The following is a 15,856-nucleotide window of genomic DNA, read 5'->3' on the forward strand; positions in this document are numbered from 1 at the left end:
ATACGTAAACACTTAGAATGTTTGTATGGAAAAATAAATATGCTTCTTTCGATTAAATATTTTTACAGGTTAATTGAAATGTATTGATTCGGTTACACGTTGTATATATATGCTAAAGACAGGGAACTAGAGAACCTTTTCTTATCTCAATGTTTGATTATTAATACAAACCTAAAGAAAGGGAAAATGAAATACGGATGTAATATTTTTCTTACATTTATTATCTGTTAATGTTCCTCACTACAGATATGGTTGACCCAAATACTAGACTGTGTATAATGTATAAATGGAATGTGTAAGTACCTATAGACCTTCTGTATAACATACTATAACAGATTCATTTTACTACATCGAAAATTGCATCTAAACTTTGCAATAACTAACACTAATATACAAGTGATAAATAATTAATTAATTTACAAACAAAACGGTAATTCGAGATAAAGAACAAAATAATAAAAATCTCCAAAATCTTTTTTCCTAATATTATGATTCGTAAAATCAAATTTTACAAACTATATTACAATATATACATACAGATATCTAACACAATAGTATATCAACTGGATAAAGTACGTTATGTACCCTGATATTAACATCTAATAATAAAGAAGTAGGTAAAGTAGCCTTTTCACAGGACGATAATTTAAAACATTAGCATTGATATTTAAATGTAAACTAGAAACATAATCTTTGTCCATGTAATCAATTTTTTAATGGGGATTTAGTATGATTTTGTATATCACACTTTTTCGATAACCTTGTACAGTTAATATGCTATTAAAGCTGTATATTATAGATTTAAGTTATATCACTATTGTTATGACATAGATCTAAAAGTATTTTAACTTAACTCTGCTCTAGTTGACACAGTTACATTATCTTATGTATGTATACTAAAAGATTTCTATTAATCAAAGTCTTGGCATATACTATACGTATACTATAAGATTTACTCATAACATAAGTCCTATGCTAATACCTAGTTAGCAGTCGACGCACGTCGGTGAGCGGCCATTGACTGCACGCCAAAATGTTGTCGTGTGAAAAGGCTTTAAGCTAAAACCTAATATAAAAGTTAGCGGTACCGTGCATTGCTGTGGCAACTTCTTCATCAATTAGACCATTATAGTGTTGCCGATAATACTCTCCTTGCCATCCAAAAGTTCAGAATAACCGGACTCGTCGCTGCAAGCGCTGTCGTTGTCGCCAGAGTTCTTGAAAACTTCATTCTCCGTGCTTGAGGTCAAGCTGTCTACATCCGTCAAGTTGTCGATAAGACTCTCGAATTTGCTCTCCAGTATGCAGCCGCCTCTCAGCGGAGGGTATGTGGAGCGCCGACGGAAGGCATTCTTCTCTCCAATCGGCACGTGGCTAACTTCATCCGAAGTCACCGTGCTAGTAGAATCGCTGCTGAGGGTGTGAATGGAGTTTGTGTAGCATCTACTTGCGTTTCTGAGAGATGCGCTCTCGAAGTTGCGCATCCGACTGAAGACTGGCAGTCGCTCGTCGTCGCTGTCCAGCTCCTTGTGCATCTCCTCGTGCGAGAACTGCGAAGGAAGCGACGAGGGTTCGGCGTCGGACGAGGTGACCGTGCTCGCCGTCTCGCACCCCGAAGAAACAGATCCATCGTCGCTATCCGTGACGAGGTAGTTACTTTGAGATAGCAGTAAATTTTTTCTATCGTCGCTGATCACGATCATTCTATCGTTTAATTCGACGGTCTCCTCGATCGACTCCAACGTTTTTAATCTCGACTCCAGTTTCTCGGTATCATCTTGACTAGTTTCATTTTGGCGTTCGATTTCCGCCTTCAATTTGCTCTCTTGAACGAGTAAGTTGATTAAATTTTCGGTAGCTTCCGCCTTGTTTTTCTCGGACTCTAGCATCATCCTATCCATTACACCTTCTGGGCACGACAGCTTGCGGGGAGACATCATTTCGGATCGCCGCCTGTCCAGAGTTTGTGATGTGGAGAGTTCCATCGTGAACTGGCAAAGCTCTTTCTTAGCGTTCAGCTCTGCTTCTTCTTCGTCTTCCTCGGAGCAGAGTTCTTCTATGGCACCGAGCTTAGGGGCCGACTTGGATCTCTCCAGCGGGGGCCTATAGTTCTGAGCGCCTACGCTCAAAAGTATTTTCCTGCGCGGCATGCTGGGGTTGTCGTAGACGCTGTTGGCGAGGCTAAGTCGCGCGTTCTGTTTGGAGATCCTATCTTTTTTAAATTCAACAAGTGCCTGCTTTAATTTGATCTGAAGTTCCTCGGTTATTTTCTTTGATACGGATTCTTTGGTACAGAGAACAGCGTGGCATCGCAGTTCATGTTTCAGCTTCTTGCCCTCGTGGCGGTACACCCAACAGAACAGCTTGGGGTAGTGCGGCGGGCTGGCACAGTACGTGATTCGGTGGGACCAGTACTCGGTGAGGCCGTGTTCTTTGGTGAAGCCCTTGAGGCCGGAGTTGGTGACGGACAGTTTCATCACCACGTCGGGTTTCGTGGACTGCTGGTAGTTCCTCCACAGCGTCGCGAGTGGCTTCTCTATGCAGCTTTCACCTGGAAAGGAGAAAAAACATATCTATAAAATCTGTTATTGGCAAATCATTTTGTAATAAGGTGCTAAGTTCGCATTAGTTAGTGAAACATTTAGGCCGAATGGCAGCGTGGGGAGCCACGCCCACGCGTGGTATATCATCAATCCCGATCAGACCAATCTTGAATCTTGTTTGCGATTGTGTTGGTATAATGTCGAGGCAAACAACTGGCGACCGATTGTTATCGAGTTATGGCGCGGTGTTTTGGCTCGAATCTACATATTATAATGTTCTATGTTGTATATTATATTATGTTTCATAGTTGTTAAAGTCAAATCCTTAATGTTGTGTTTTGCTTTCTTCTTATTTTATTTCTTTCTTTGCGAATTTGGGTTAGTATACAGGTCTTAATATTATGATTAGCTCTTAACCGAATTCCGCTTAACAGCATGCAAATCATGTCGGTATAATAGTAAAGATCATCTAAAATTAATGTCACACCTTATCTAGGTATGAGATAGTCATTAATTGCGCAGTAACTTTCATTCATTAAATGTTCCTTAAATGTCCGCTTAAACGTAGGAAATTCGCGCGTCTCGATCATGTGTTTAGGTAAGTGATTATATAAAAGTGGACTGGTGCAGAAAAAACTCTTTGAGAAAATTTATCATTATATTATATATCTTAAAATACGGTTTGCAACTGTCACTATTATTAAGTTTTAATATTGCTCTTATGCATTTCTTTTGCGCCTTAAAAGCCGTGTCTTTTGCTATCGAATATTATATTCTTTGAGAATAAAGCCGAGTCAAACCCTATATATAAACAATGTCGTCGATGTGTCAATGTGATCTAAATAAAGATCATATAAAAAAAAACGAAGTAAATAAGTTAATAGCTATAACTTAGGTGGAAATGACTGCAACAGCAAACACAACACCTTCAAACATTATTAGCGTGAAACATGCGGATATCAGTTTTGGCTTTTTGCCAACCTATTAAACTTTATTTGAGAGGGCGATGCTAGTAGTATATCTACTTGATCAAATCAGAATTGAGAAGATCCGTACAGGCACTACATTGCCGACATAACTCAACAAGTCGTGAAGCTGAAGTGCTAATGGGCGGGGCAGTCTGAGAACCGATAGACTTTGGGGTCCCAAGACTCCGAAGGTGATGGAATGGCAATCCCGAAACGGTCGCAACCGGCCGCAACGCAGCGGTGGTCGACCCCCAACGAGGTGGTCAGAAGACATCAAGTGATCCGCTAGGAGCCGTTGGAAACCAGCGGCCCAGTACCGTGGATTTTAACACCACTCAAAAGATCTAATTCCGAAAATTGACGTTAATCGGTTAAAGTATTGAAGATGAACTTTATTTCAGTTTCTCTCTGTTGACGCAGCATATGAACTGTCATCGGTAAGTAGATATGTGTCCTTATTTCTGCTATTGCATAAAGAAATTGCAATCGCAGTTGTATCTCGTAGGGTGACCATGTGGTAACTAAGCTATTGAAATGTAACCCGATCGTACGAAGTGAGGTGCATTAAAACAATTGACATTATGCAAATAGGCTACTATGAAGTCATCGAATTATCTTCGGTGTCTTTACCATAATTTGCTATGATTGTCACATGATGGCATAACACAAGTCACATACGCAATCACCAGTTGTATAAGATGCCCTATAAGCAGTTCTGAGAATTCAAAAAAATATGATATAATATTACGCATTTGAATGTTAATGTGTTATATAACTAGCTAGCTATATCTGGCATGATTATTATCAAGGGAAAATCTCTTAAAATTAAAATTCAGTCACAAAATGAGACACTTTGGGAGAATCTACTTTGTGGTAGACTAATTATTGGTTACTAGTTACAATTTCTGTACCTCTATAGTACAAAAATAATTATTTTAATCGGTTATAATTTGTGGGAGTTATGGTGTAAAATCGTCAAACACTTTCATCCCCTCTCCCAAAGGAACCGAACTTAATATCGGAACAAAAATATTCTATATTACTTCTAACACTTCCAAGAATATGTGTACAAAGTTTCATGAGGATCGGTTAAGTAGTTTTTGCGTGAAAGCGTAACTAACAAACTTACATTGACATTTATAACATGAGTAGGGATAGGGATAGGGATGTGAAATGAAGAATATAAAAAAGTCGCCAAAGAGGAATTGAAGAGACATTGATAAAAAATGCGAGATTCGAATCATCGAAATTGAGCATGCCACTTAGCTCTTTCGGCTACCATGCAAATACGAAAAAAAACTTTTTTGATATATTGTTTGAACTTATGTAATGCATGCCCAAAGTTATTATCTACGTAATCATGATATTAAAGGATTGAGATAACCTGCACAGACTATGTGAATATGCAACTAGTTTATGTCAATTGCCAGTAAGTCAGTTGTTTGTTTAATTTATAACTTACCTTCGCTAATCGGAAGAAGATCATGAATGGTTTCATAATTTAATCATCCTTGACCGCTTACCAAATCGATTAAGAGACACCATTTTTGCCAACAATATTTGCCGTTAACCTTGATTTTTAAACAGAGTAGCACAAAAATGGCTTATTTGATATTGAAATATTTAATATTTTATTCATCTTGTTATCTATTACATATTTGAACACTGGCAGATTAGTTTGATTTTATACAGGTTTGTTATCTATATTAAATACTTAGAAATCATCTATAGTGACAATGTCGCTTTCGCGAATCTTATTTTTTATTTTAATGTACTAGAGTTTTAATAAAAGGATACATAAGTCCAAAACTTCAAATATTTCATATTTTCTTTATTTTATCAAGACATTTGGCACCTTTTCTTTACCTACATTTATTGGGAATACGTTTAAGTCAATGTAAAGTCACATACCTTTAACACTTTTTTAACAATAATCTGATCTGATTTGGTACAATAGGTACATCCGTGCTATTAACGCTGGTTATAAATTGGCTAACGCATATAAATGTCATAAAACTCAACATTCTATTCAATAATAGGGAGACCCATATGGTTAATCCATAAATATATACTATTTATCCATAAATAAAGATAATGTGCTTGTAACCATAATGGGTGGTTAAAATTATATTATATCAGAGGTGGACAACCTTAGTTAGCCTACGCATGGCTAGTATACTTAAACAATAAATAATGTTACGCATTGGAGCACCGTAGTGGGTCGTTGCTCTAAAACCCTTTCTCCTGTGCCCCGTACTGGCACGTTAATGGGCTGATTGAAGGTGGTATATTATTGTATCATTATTGTTTAAGAGTAAAGAACAAAGGTTTATTTTGATGTTCTATCTCGTACTCATAATCAGAAGCGATAGTGAAAATTATTTTAATAAAAAACCAATATTTTGTATTCATCTTTTAGAAGTAGTTGAACTCGTCCGGGGAAGTACTATCGAGATGTTTCCTCCATTTATTAAAGAAGAATAATGATGAAAAATGATTGTAAATGTTGATGTTGGAAAAGAGCAACTACTGAGTTTCTTGCCGGCTCTTCTCGGTAGAATCTGCTTTCCGAACCGGTGGTAGAGTGACACAAACATACATACTTGACGTTTCAAAAGTGCTTATAAAGTAGGCCTACTTGAAATAAATGAATTTGAATTTTTTTAATTTTGAATAACTCGCGGGAAGACCCGTAGGTTACAAAAGCTAAGCGAGCGAGTGAATTATTATTCGCATGCCGCGCGAGATTCGCTTCAGCTTGCACACAGATTTAAGTTTAAAATTCAAGCATTATGTAAGGTTAACACAGCTGACACGATGGTCACCCCAGCATGTTAACACAGTGCGTGAAGCAAGCGATGTTACATCAAGCGCCGACCGCTGTCGTAATGTTTTCTGTCCATTCATTGCTTTCGGACGATTTATGATTACAAGAAATGTGGGTTTTTTACATTCATTTGTTTGATGTATCTATCTTTCTATTTAAACGTACAGTGCAGGGCATGCATGGAGTCAGGTGAAACACCGATACACTACCTTCTCCGATGCAACATAGTAACGGAATAACGGGGATGCCACCTTGGCTGCTCAGCATCACTACCCGAAGCTCTTGACCTGGGTGGTCGCCTAAGCTTCTGGATTGAGCTCGGCTGGCTAGAGTGACCCAACGAGCCTTACCAGCGGCACAACGTACAACGACGGTCCAACCAGTCAAGTACGGAGTCAAGCCCAGGAAGAGAAGAAGAAAGCATTCTGTCTATTAGAACCACATCTGACTTACCTATTAACGTAACGATATGTTTTTTCAAATCGTTAATGACAGTTGGCTTCTGTTTTCCGTACAGCGTATGTTCGAAAGGAGTGACGAGTTGAGTTCTGGAGATAGCTCTAGGGAAAATCGGCCTAAGAGCGCCTTATGGAAAGAAGGCTGAGGAGGCGACTGGGATTGGGAAACATGAACTAACGCTTAAACTAAGTGGCCTATAAACTGGGTATCACAAAGCAAGACATATTGTAAGGAACACGTGCCGCCCTGTGTCCATCACCTGAGCCTATAATCTCTGACCGGAACACAGCATTGCAAATATGCATGGTGGTAGTACTTCCCCGGACATTTTCAACTGACAATAAAGCATACTATAAACATCAATGATTCATAGGCCTTCTTGAAGTATTAACGTTCGTAATCTTTGCATCTTGCCTGCGTTGCAGCGTACCTGCATCAGGCTAATTGGTTTGGCTAAATGCCGTCCGCGCGCTAAGTCGAGCAGCGGCCAGAGATAAGAGACGGGGGCGATCTCAGTGGTCAGCCGGCCATTGATCCCACCACAAGACGACTGGCCTATGAAAGTGAAAGTCTGTCAGTCAGACCGATTGTTGTACCTATGTGCTACATACTGGCAGGAAATCGCCGTCGAATGTAGCAGAATATCGGCTTTGTAATTACTCAAATAAAATTCGGCTAATCTGAAGAGTTTTAAAGTATGGTGTAAAACTGGGGTTCTTAGCAAGTGTTTACACGTTATAACAGTTTTAAAATGATACTCACATGATCATGATAAAATGATGAGCATACCATATTTTTTTATAAATAAACTATGAATCAAATATTTGTTTTAAAGTCTTTTGTCTAAAGCAAAATGTTTCTGAAACAATTGCATTTTTATCGGGTCGTGTTAAACTGTACCTACCTATTAAGTATTCTAACTTCGTACCAACTTCGTCCGATTAGTAGGCATTTCAACACAAACAAGGATAAAAAATGTTACAGCATACTAATTTTGATTTCCGTGAATAGGAATGATGTTATAGGTGCGTTATACGAATGTTTTTGCCAATATTTTTGTAAAGAGGTAATGAAGTTAGAAGTTAGTAGCGATGCAAGTGTATTAACTACGATACCACCACGTCTTAAAAAGTCTTAATTTCCTAGTTATTCGGTGGGCAAACAAATCGTTTCGCATTACTCAATGAAGGTTACTTAAATTCTAGAAATAACAATACTTGTGACCTAATTAAAAATCTCATCAGCTCTTAATTGAGTTCTTAATGATTTTCCTTTGTTTCCGAGTGGTTTCTAATGTACCTTTTAGTGGCTAAAGACAAACTCTATTGCGAGCTTTATAAATTGGGGTGTTGCATGGTTAAGAGTTTATTTCTAGCATAGGCTAGCATGGGCAGGACATCTTTATATCCCCGGGGAGAGGATAAAAATGCCAGGCGAGGGACCAAAATTATATCCCCCGATTATATCCCCTGACAAGTTATATAATTCACGTGACCACCTGCTAAGTCACAAAAACATGGAATAGGAGAAGTTTACTAACATAAATTGATACACATATATGATTTGGATATTATTTCCATTTGTGCGCCCGTGCTCTGAGAGTTGATAAAGCTGTGCGAGAAGATACATTTGTATCCTTTCCCCGGCTGCCCATGCTAGCCGTGCTGGTGGGATATGCTTGGAAACATCACCATGACATTTTACGTGTGCACACATTAATTCATGTTCAGGATTAACCCATGGGATACTGATAGTCTTCGGAAATATATTATTTCCGCTTTAATCAATATGACTGACCCGACATAAAGAGTACAGTGTAATATAAGAATGTGATGTTTCTTTCGAATGAGTATCTTCGCGATGATTATATTAGTTGTGTTAAGTTAATGTTTAATACAACAGCTGTTTAGTCAACTAGATTAGAATTATTAGCTCTTTTCCCAGATTATATCAAATCATACAATTGATATTTATCTAACTTTCACACGTCGACTAATCAACTTGTCTTTTGCTACAACCAGAATAGGTCTTGTGCCCAGGAATAATAAAAGGTATTTTTATAAATTTATTTTAGACAGTCTATGGGTACTACACAGTTTCTCGTTACATAGTATATAGGATACAGTAGTGGTAACCTTTGATCTAGTGCTTAATGCCGACATCGTCTAGACAGCGTCGCAACAGTAACTTAAGACTTAGGTACTACTTAGGCCAGCGAATCCGTACTATCGTACTACCCAACTCCTCAACAGTTTATGTATAAATGTATAGCTTTTTTTATTAGTGTTTACCTATTCACATTTGGAGGAAAACCAAATTTATAAGTTTCGATAAACCGACATGATTTGAGCTTGCGACTCTCCCAATCGCGGCCTGAGTCAGGCCGAAGTGTGACCTGACTCAGGCCGCGATTGTTTGGGCTCCTTGGTTTGGTGTAAATAGACATGTACATATTAAAGTACCAAATTTAATACCAATGAAATTGCAAATGCTTAGATCTTACTTGTATGATGTAAATTATTATTTAAAAAAAAAACTAGTAATATATCCAATTTACGGAAAAACTTTATTCAGTATAGTATGACGTAGTTGAAGCGTGCTATTGACTGAAAAAATATCAGAAATTTGTTATACCTATTTATCGCATATATTATATATATGTTAATTGGGGCTTGACTGTTTACAAATATCATTAGAATCATGTAGCGAGAATAAATAATATGCTTTGTCGTGCCTCATGGGTGTATTGTTAATTGTTATTGCACGTAAGTGGCACATTTTAGATATTCTTCACACTAGGATAATAGTTGTATGTTTTATGGGAGCATTCAACTGATAAGCGGTCATAGCTCAGTGGTTAGGACTTCAGTTTCCGTTACGGGGGACCGAGTTCGTCCCAGGGCACACACGTCTTACCTTTCCGAGCTGTTTGCGTTTTAAACAATAAAATGTTACTTGCTTTAACGGTGAAGGAAAACACAGTGAGGAAACGTGCATGCAATGTTCTCAAAGACATGTGAAGACTGCCGATCCGTACTTGGCCAGCGTGACTGGACTACGGACTACGGTCTGAACCCTTATCATTTTGAGAGGAGACCAGTGCCCTGTAGTTTGTCGGGTTAATAGTAATTAAGTGTAGACACGAGTGATGTTTATCATCATCACATGTAACTGTTTTTTATCTTCGCCATTGGTTGCCTGGAAGAAATCGCTATGTAGCGATAAGGCCGCCAAATTGTATACGTTGTTTTGTTATACTTTTCTATTTGTTCTATGTACTTTTTGTGGTGTGCAATAAAAGTATATTCATTTATTCATTCATTCATCATTATCAGCCTAGGAACGTTCCACTGCAAAAGTTCTACACGATCTTTCGAATCCTACGCAATCATTTCATACACGAAGGTGAAGGGTCTGACTCAGAACCGACATAGCTCAACGAGTCGCAAAGCTGTAATAGCAATAGTCGGGGCATATAGGTCATAGAACCGATGGACATTTAGGATCCCAAGGCGTTTGAATGGCACACAAAGGTGGCCAGACCACATCAAACGGGTTGCTGGGAGCCGTTGGAAACAAGCGTACTTTAAAACAAGTTTAAAGTATCTTTAGGGAATTGAATGCGTTGCCTGTCAGTCAATTTATCTGACTAATATAATAAATGCTCGAAGATTGTGAGTATAATCACAGTCCGCACTAAGGGCCGCTCGACCGGCGCCTGCGCACGCAAGTGGCGCGCTTTCACCGCCGCGGCCTATTTCCACAGATTATTATCATTATATTTTCGTCGTAATATTGTATATATCTCAGCTCAGAGATTTTTATAGTCTCGCCACGCTGTGCAAGCGCAGGTTGGTAGGCTTCACACGCGTCTAAAAACGTTATGGATAACTTACAGGCATGCAGGGTATCGCCGCTTTTAAACTGTATTTTTAAAGCATTGGAGAATCAAGCAGGCAAAAATCAACGGCTGTAAACAAAGCAACATCTCGCAAGGCATGCTAAAAACAATCTCTTCAACGTGCCCTATGTCCATCAACTGAGTGTTAAGCCCCATTAGCCTGTAATTACACTGGCAACCACGCCCTTTAGACCAGACCATATCATTGCAACAGCGGTGCTCTGCGGCGGATATAAGCATTACGGCAGTACTCCGGACGAGCTCGGTCACAAAAACCTCTACTACTAATACTTGTGCCAGTTGAGATGCGTGCTATGCCGTGCCGAGTGCCCCAACTTCAATGAAAGTAGGTACATCTTGTCGCTGCCTCACCGACCACTCCCGTTACGTGGCCATTGTTACGAGTTCACACGACCTTTATATTGATGCGAAAAGTGACGCGGTCGCGCGGCCGTTGCCTCCGCAGGTGAAAATTTAACACTGGGCCGATACCCGAACAGCCGTTATTTATTATTAGGCAGTTGGCTTTTGTCAACTTACCTTGCACAGTGGTGAGCGCTGTGGTTTTAGGTGAAAGGCTCAAAGGTTCAATCCACGGTGGTGGCAGTTACGAATTTTCTATGGAGTGGTTTGGTGGGAAGCTTCGGCCGTGGCTAGTTACCACCCTACCGATAGACAACACTGTTAACAGGTTAGCCCGTTATCATCTTAGAATGCATCATCACTCACCACCAGGTAAGGTTAAAGTCAAGGGCTAACTTGTAGTGAAATAAAAAATAATTGGAATTGAATACACTTCTTATATCTCAGTGAAAAAATTGGTTCGATATCAACAATTAATGCCCGTTTAAATTAAACTTAGGAATCGCCATAATCGGATGCCTTGTGACTTAAGTGATTCCTAGAGAAAATAAACGTTTCACGAATTCTTATAACGACGTTAGAAGCCGACTAAAGTTACGACACCGTTTCGGCGGTTCGTAAAATTTAGCGGACTCGTAAACGGACACTTGACAGGTGAAACACATACACGCAAACTTGACAGTTTTCCTAGGGTACAAAGCGACTAAATATATGCCAATAATTAAGTCCCTATAAATATAAAATCCCTATAAAAGGAAAAAAAAGGATGGTCTCATGTTTTTACCCTGTCCTACGTATGGCTGCCAAACATGGATTTACAATAATAAAACTAAACTACGGATCAACATTGAAAAATATATATATATATTTAATATACAGAATGGTGTGTGGAGTCCACCATACTAGGCTAGTGTAGTGTAGTTGTCGACCTTAACTCCTTCTCACTGTGGAGGAGACCCGTGCCGTGATTGAAATGTAAAAAAATAAACTTATTTTTTGAGGTCGGCTAAAAAGCGATAAAAACGCCGATACTTCCTGCAAAAAACACTGAACTCAGACGTATTGGTTCACAATTGCGGAGGTGTAAATTATTTTCGATAACAGTAAACAACGCGCGCGAAAAATGCGCAAATACAGCGAACTACGTCAGCGAACGCGGAAAATTATCCTATACACTTTTTTTTCTTACTCGGAGAATATTAAAAGTTGCCGCGTGAAATAAAACTAATTAATATGCTTCCTTATGACATGTTACTTTCACATTTTATGTGGCTGCAAATACTTCCTACTGTTACGGTTTAGTACTTTTTTCGAACAGTAAACAGAAATTGAGCTCCAGAGAAAAAGAAGAAACATATTAACCCTCGTAATATTAAGAAAAAACTTAAGTATTACGCAATAATATGTTCAACTACTGGACTATGAATAAATCCAGTGGGATTTATTAGGGTGCTACCTACAGACCTACAGTATACTTTTTAATGGATAAAATATGATATTGTATATATTTATACTTATTAGATTTTAGAGGACTGTGCAGCGTCCAAGTAAACTCATGTGAGTTTCAAGATGCGAAGAATACTAATTTTAGTAGTTTGTGTAATAAATAAATAAAACAAAAAAACTGGTAACAATGTTATATATGACGTACCTAGTTAACTCTCTGTTAGCATATATTACGAACCCGGATGGTTATATGGTGCTAGTTTCAATTATTTTTCTCTTTTTAAACTTTTATTAAAATAAAGACTCCTTATATGTGTCCTCTGTGACACGTTGCATTTTATGGCATAAGCAACCAATTCAACATGTTTTTGGTATAGAGTTTGTTTAAATACGGAGAGTTACATAGGCTTTTTATCCTTAGGTAATAAACTTGAAAAAAACCTAAGGTAATGAACAAGGACTAGTTTAAATTCATATAGAAGTGTATCGAATCTGAGATCTTTAACTATTTGTGTCGGGTGATTTCGTGATCAAAAGCCTCTCAATATATTTGACTTTCATCAAGATAGTTTGCGACATCTAGAACTGTCGCATCTTACGCAAGAACGGGCATTTTTAGTTGCGCAACTTTTATTATATTGCCGTTTCCAGCTATTGTTATGGTTGCGTAACCTCGGTTTTATGTTTTGTTATAATTTTTCCACATTTAGCAAGATGCGTTATCAGAGAAAGCCATAGTATGCAGTAATAAAGGCTCGATAGTTTATCATATTATGTGCATGACGGTACCCCGTGGTTGTATAATGTTTATAATAAAAAACGTAAAAATTTTAAGTAGCTTATCATTTGTTTACAAGAATCTATTAATAAACTCTAATCTACTAATTTATACAATAACTTTTATTAATCTTGTTCAAGTTTACGTAACGATAAAATATTATGATTTTAGTAGCAATCCTCTTGCGAAAACATTATTGTTTTTTAATTTTTAATTGAAAAGGTCAAAGAGTTGCTACGAATGATACCGACCGACCAGGTCGTCGGCAAGAGCCTTTGGCGGTGATAAGATTGTCATTCTAATTAGTAAGTAGGTACTACAGAACAAAAGATCACAATATAATTTGATTAAAAAAACAAGGCGAAAAGGTTACGACATTTATACTTATAAATAAAACATGGTTCAGTCTACGTATGTCCCACTACTGGCCATAGACTTCTCTCTGGGTTAACAAGGTTTTAACATAATTCGAAAATCCTAAATATTTATTTCAAGTAGGCCCCGTTTATAAGCACTTTTGAAACGTCAAGTCAGTTTGCTTTTAGTGACTCTACCACCAGTTCGGAAGGCAGATGCCACCGAGAAGAGCCGGTAAGAAACTAAGCAGATTTTGCTCGACATCTTAACGATTAATACATATTACTGAAATAAACAAGGCTTCTCTGAAGCACGCAATTGCCTAACTCCACCCATTACAGTCTGCTGTTAGACTAAAGGTCTCTCCGAAAGGAAGGATTTGCCCAAAATCCCCACGCAGATCACAGTAAATAGTAGTAGTATTCTTCGTTCTCCGGTATATTCCCTTAGTCGCCTCGTACGACATCCGCGGGCAAAGGGGGTGGGTATGACTGTATTCTGATCTGCCGTCACACGGCTAACCCAATTACGAAGAATTGCTGTCGCGAGCCGGGAATAGAATACAGGACCTTGAGTCCGAGTTGCTAAACCTAATAGGTACGACTAGTTCTTATGTGATGTCATATCCTCTGCGAAAGGTACAGAACTCCCTTTCGACGTTACGCAGTTATAACATGTTAATTTTTTTTTTAAAAGGCTTGGTGAACCCTTCTCCCTGTGGGGGGAGACCCTTGCCTGTAGTAGGTAGGTAATGGGTTGATATGGTGATGTTGAATGCATATGTTAGTGAGTTCAAATTTAGATATTTTTATATGCAAAAACGTGTTATGCGATTCACCGATTTGCCTGTCCGTGCGTGTGTGATCGTAACGCTAAAACGGGCGGATTTGATGACAGTTTTTGTTATTCCGAGCTTTTTGCAATTGCGATTGCTCTGGTTTTTTTTATTCCACAGCCCTTGACTGCAATCTCACTTTGCTTGTGGCAGGTTAACCTGTTTTATTAGAAACCTAATCGATTTTAACACGGTATTTTTCCGGAATGATAAATCGCTTGGCTGCACGTACGTATTTATCGGTAGGACCGTAGGACGGTAACTAGCCACGGCCGAAGCCTTTTGTTTTGTAGAAGACTGGTTCTTTTGATATTGGATTGTTTGATTAACCTTTATCCCACCGTTTGAAGTGTCGTTTCTTTTCTAAGCTGGGTCTTACAATTCATATTTATCAATTTAACTTTTCTTATATCAACTCTTTTTCGGTAGGTACACTGTAATCTAAATAGTGCTATCATTTTGTCGGCCGATTGGCGCAGTTTGCAGTGAACCTGCTTTCTGAGGCGTGGGTTCGATTCCCGCTACTGGAAAATGTTTTTGTGACGAGCATCAATGTTTGTCAGTGTCTGGGTGTTTATATGTATATTCAAAGTATTTATGTATATTATTCATAAAAATATTCATCAGTCATCATATTACCCGTAACACATGCTACGCTTACTTTTGGGCTAGATGGCGATGTGTGTATTGTCGTAGTATATTTATTTATTTACCTACTCATTCCCTGCAGATAAGTATAGCTATTGCATTGTTTTCGATTGCAACCTACCCAGCTAGGTAGTCCGCAGATTATGTAGGCTGATTGCTGGACAAGTGTTACCTACAAAACAAATGTATGAGAGTAAGCATGCCGTGCGGCCTATTGGCGATTGGCATGCAGCGATATACGACGAATATTGAACTTCAAGTAGCGCTAAGGACAGTTTGTTTATCTCATTACTAGTAATTGCTTTCTTGTTTATTTACTTACATAAACGTTATTCAATTCATAGGTAAATCAGGTAGGAGCATATCCGTGTAAATACGGTGTAAACAACACTCGCGTATTGTTTACGCGCCCGTCAACACATTAGCGGAGATTGACTCCCTGTTGATTGTACGTACATTTACATGTAATAGATAGTTTGTCTGTACATTTGTTTCTTTCTATGTCAAAATTACAAAGAACAAAAATAAGTTCAACTAATTTAATAGGTCTACTATTGCATTAAATTTATAAATAAAATAATAAACAACGTGAGAATGAAAACCGAAATATTACTTCACAGGCTTTAGAGGTACATTATTAACTGTCTCTGACACTTATCAATGAAACCGAAACGCTAGTAGTTTTTGAATAACCACTAAATACCACTGCCAAAGCTTTTACTGAAAAAAAT

At 38.2% G+C, this 15,856-nt stretch overlaps 1 protein-coding gene across 1 annotated transcript in view; it reads right to left on the bottom strand.

The window, feature by feature from the left end:
- Nucleotides 1–200: 200 nt before the first annotated feature.
- The window catches only part of LOC120637756, a 93,265-nt gene continuing 77,609 nt past the window's right edge, over nucleotides 201–15,856 (bottom strand). The window contains exon 2 of the mRNA XM_039909746.1: nucleotides 201–2,551. Within this exon, the coding sequence (XP_039765680.1) occupies nucleotides 1,119–2,551 (1,433 nt within the window). The 3' untranslated portion in view covers nucleotides 201–1,118. The remainder of the gene's footprint in view (nucleotides 2,552–15,856) is intronic.

The sequence above is a fragment of the Pararge aegeria genome, chromosome 4, assembly GCF_905163445.1.
Source record: "Pararge aegeria chromosome 4, ilParAegt1.1, whole genome shotgun sequence".
NCBI classification, from domain to species: Eukaryota; Metazoa; Arthropoda; class Insecta; order Lepidoptera; family Nymphalidae; genus Pararge; species Pararge aegeria.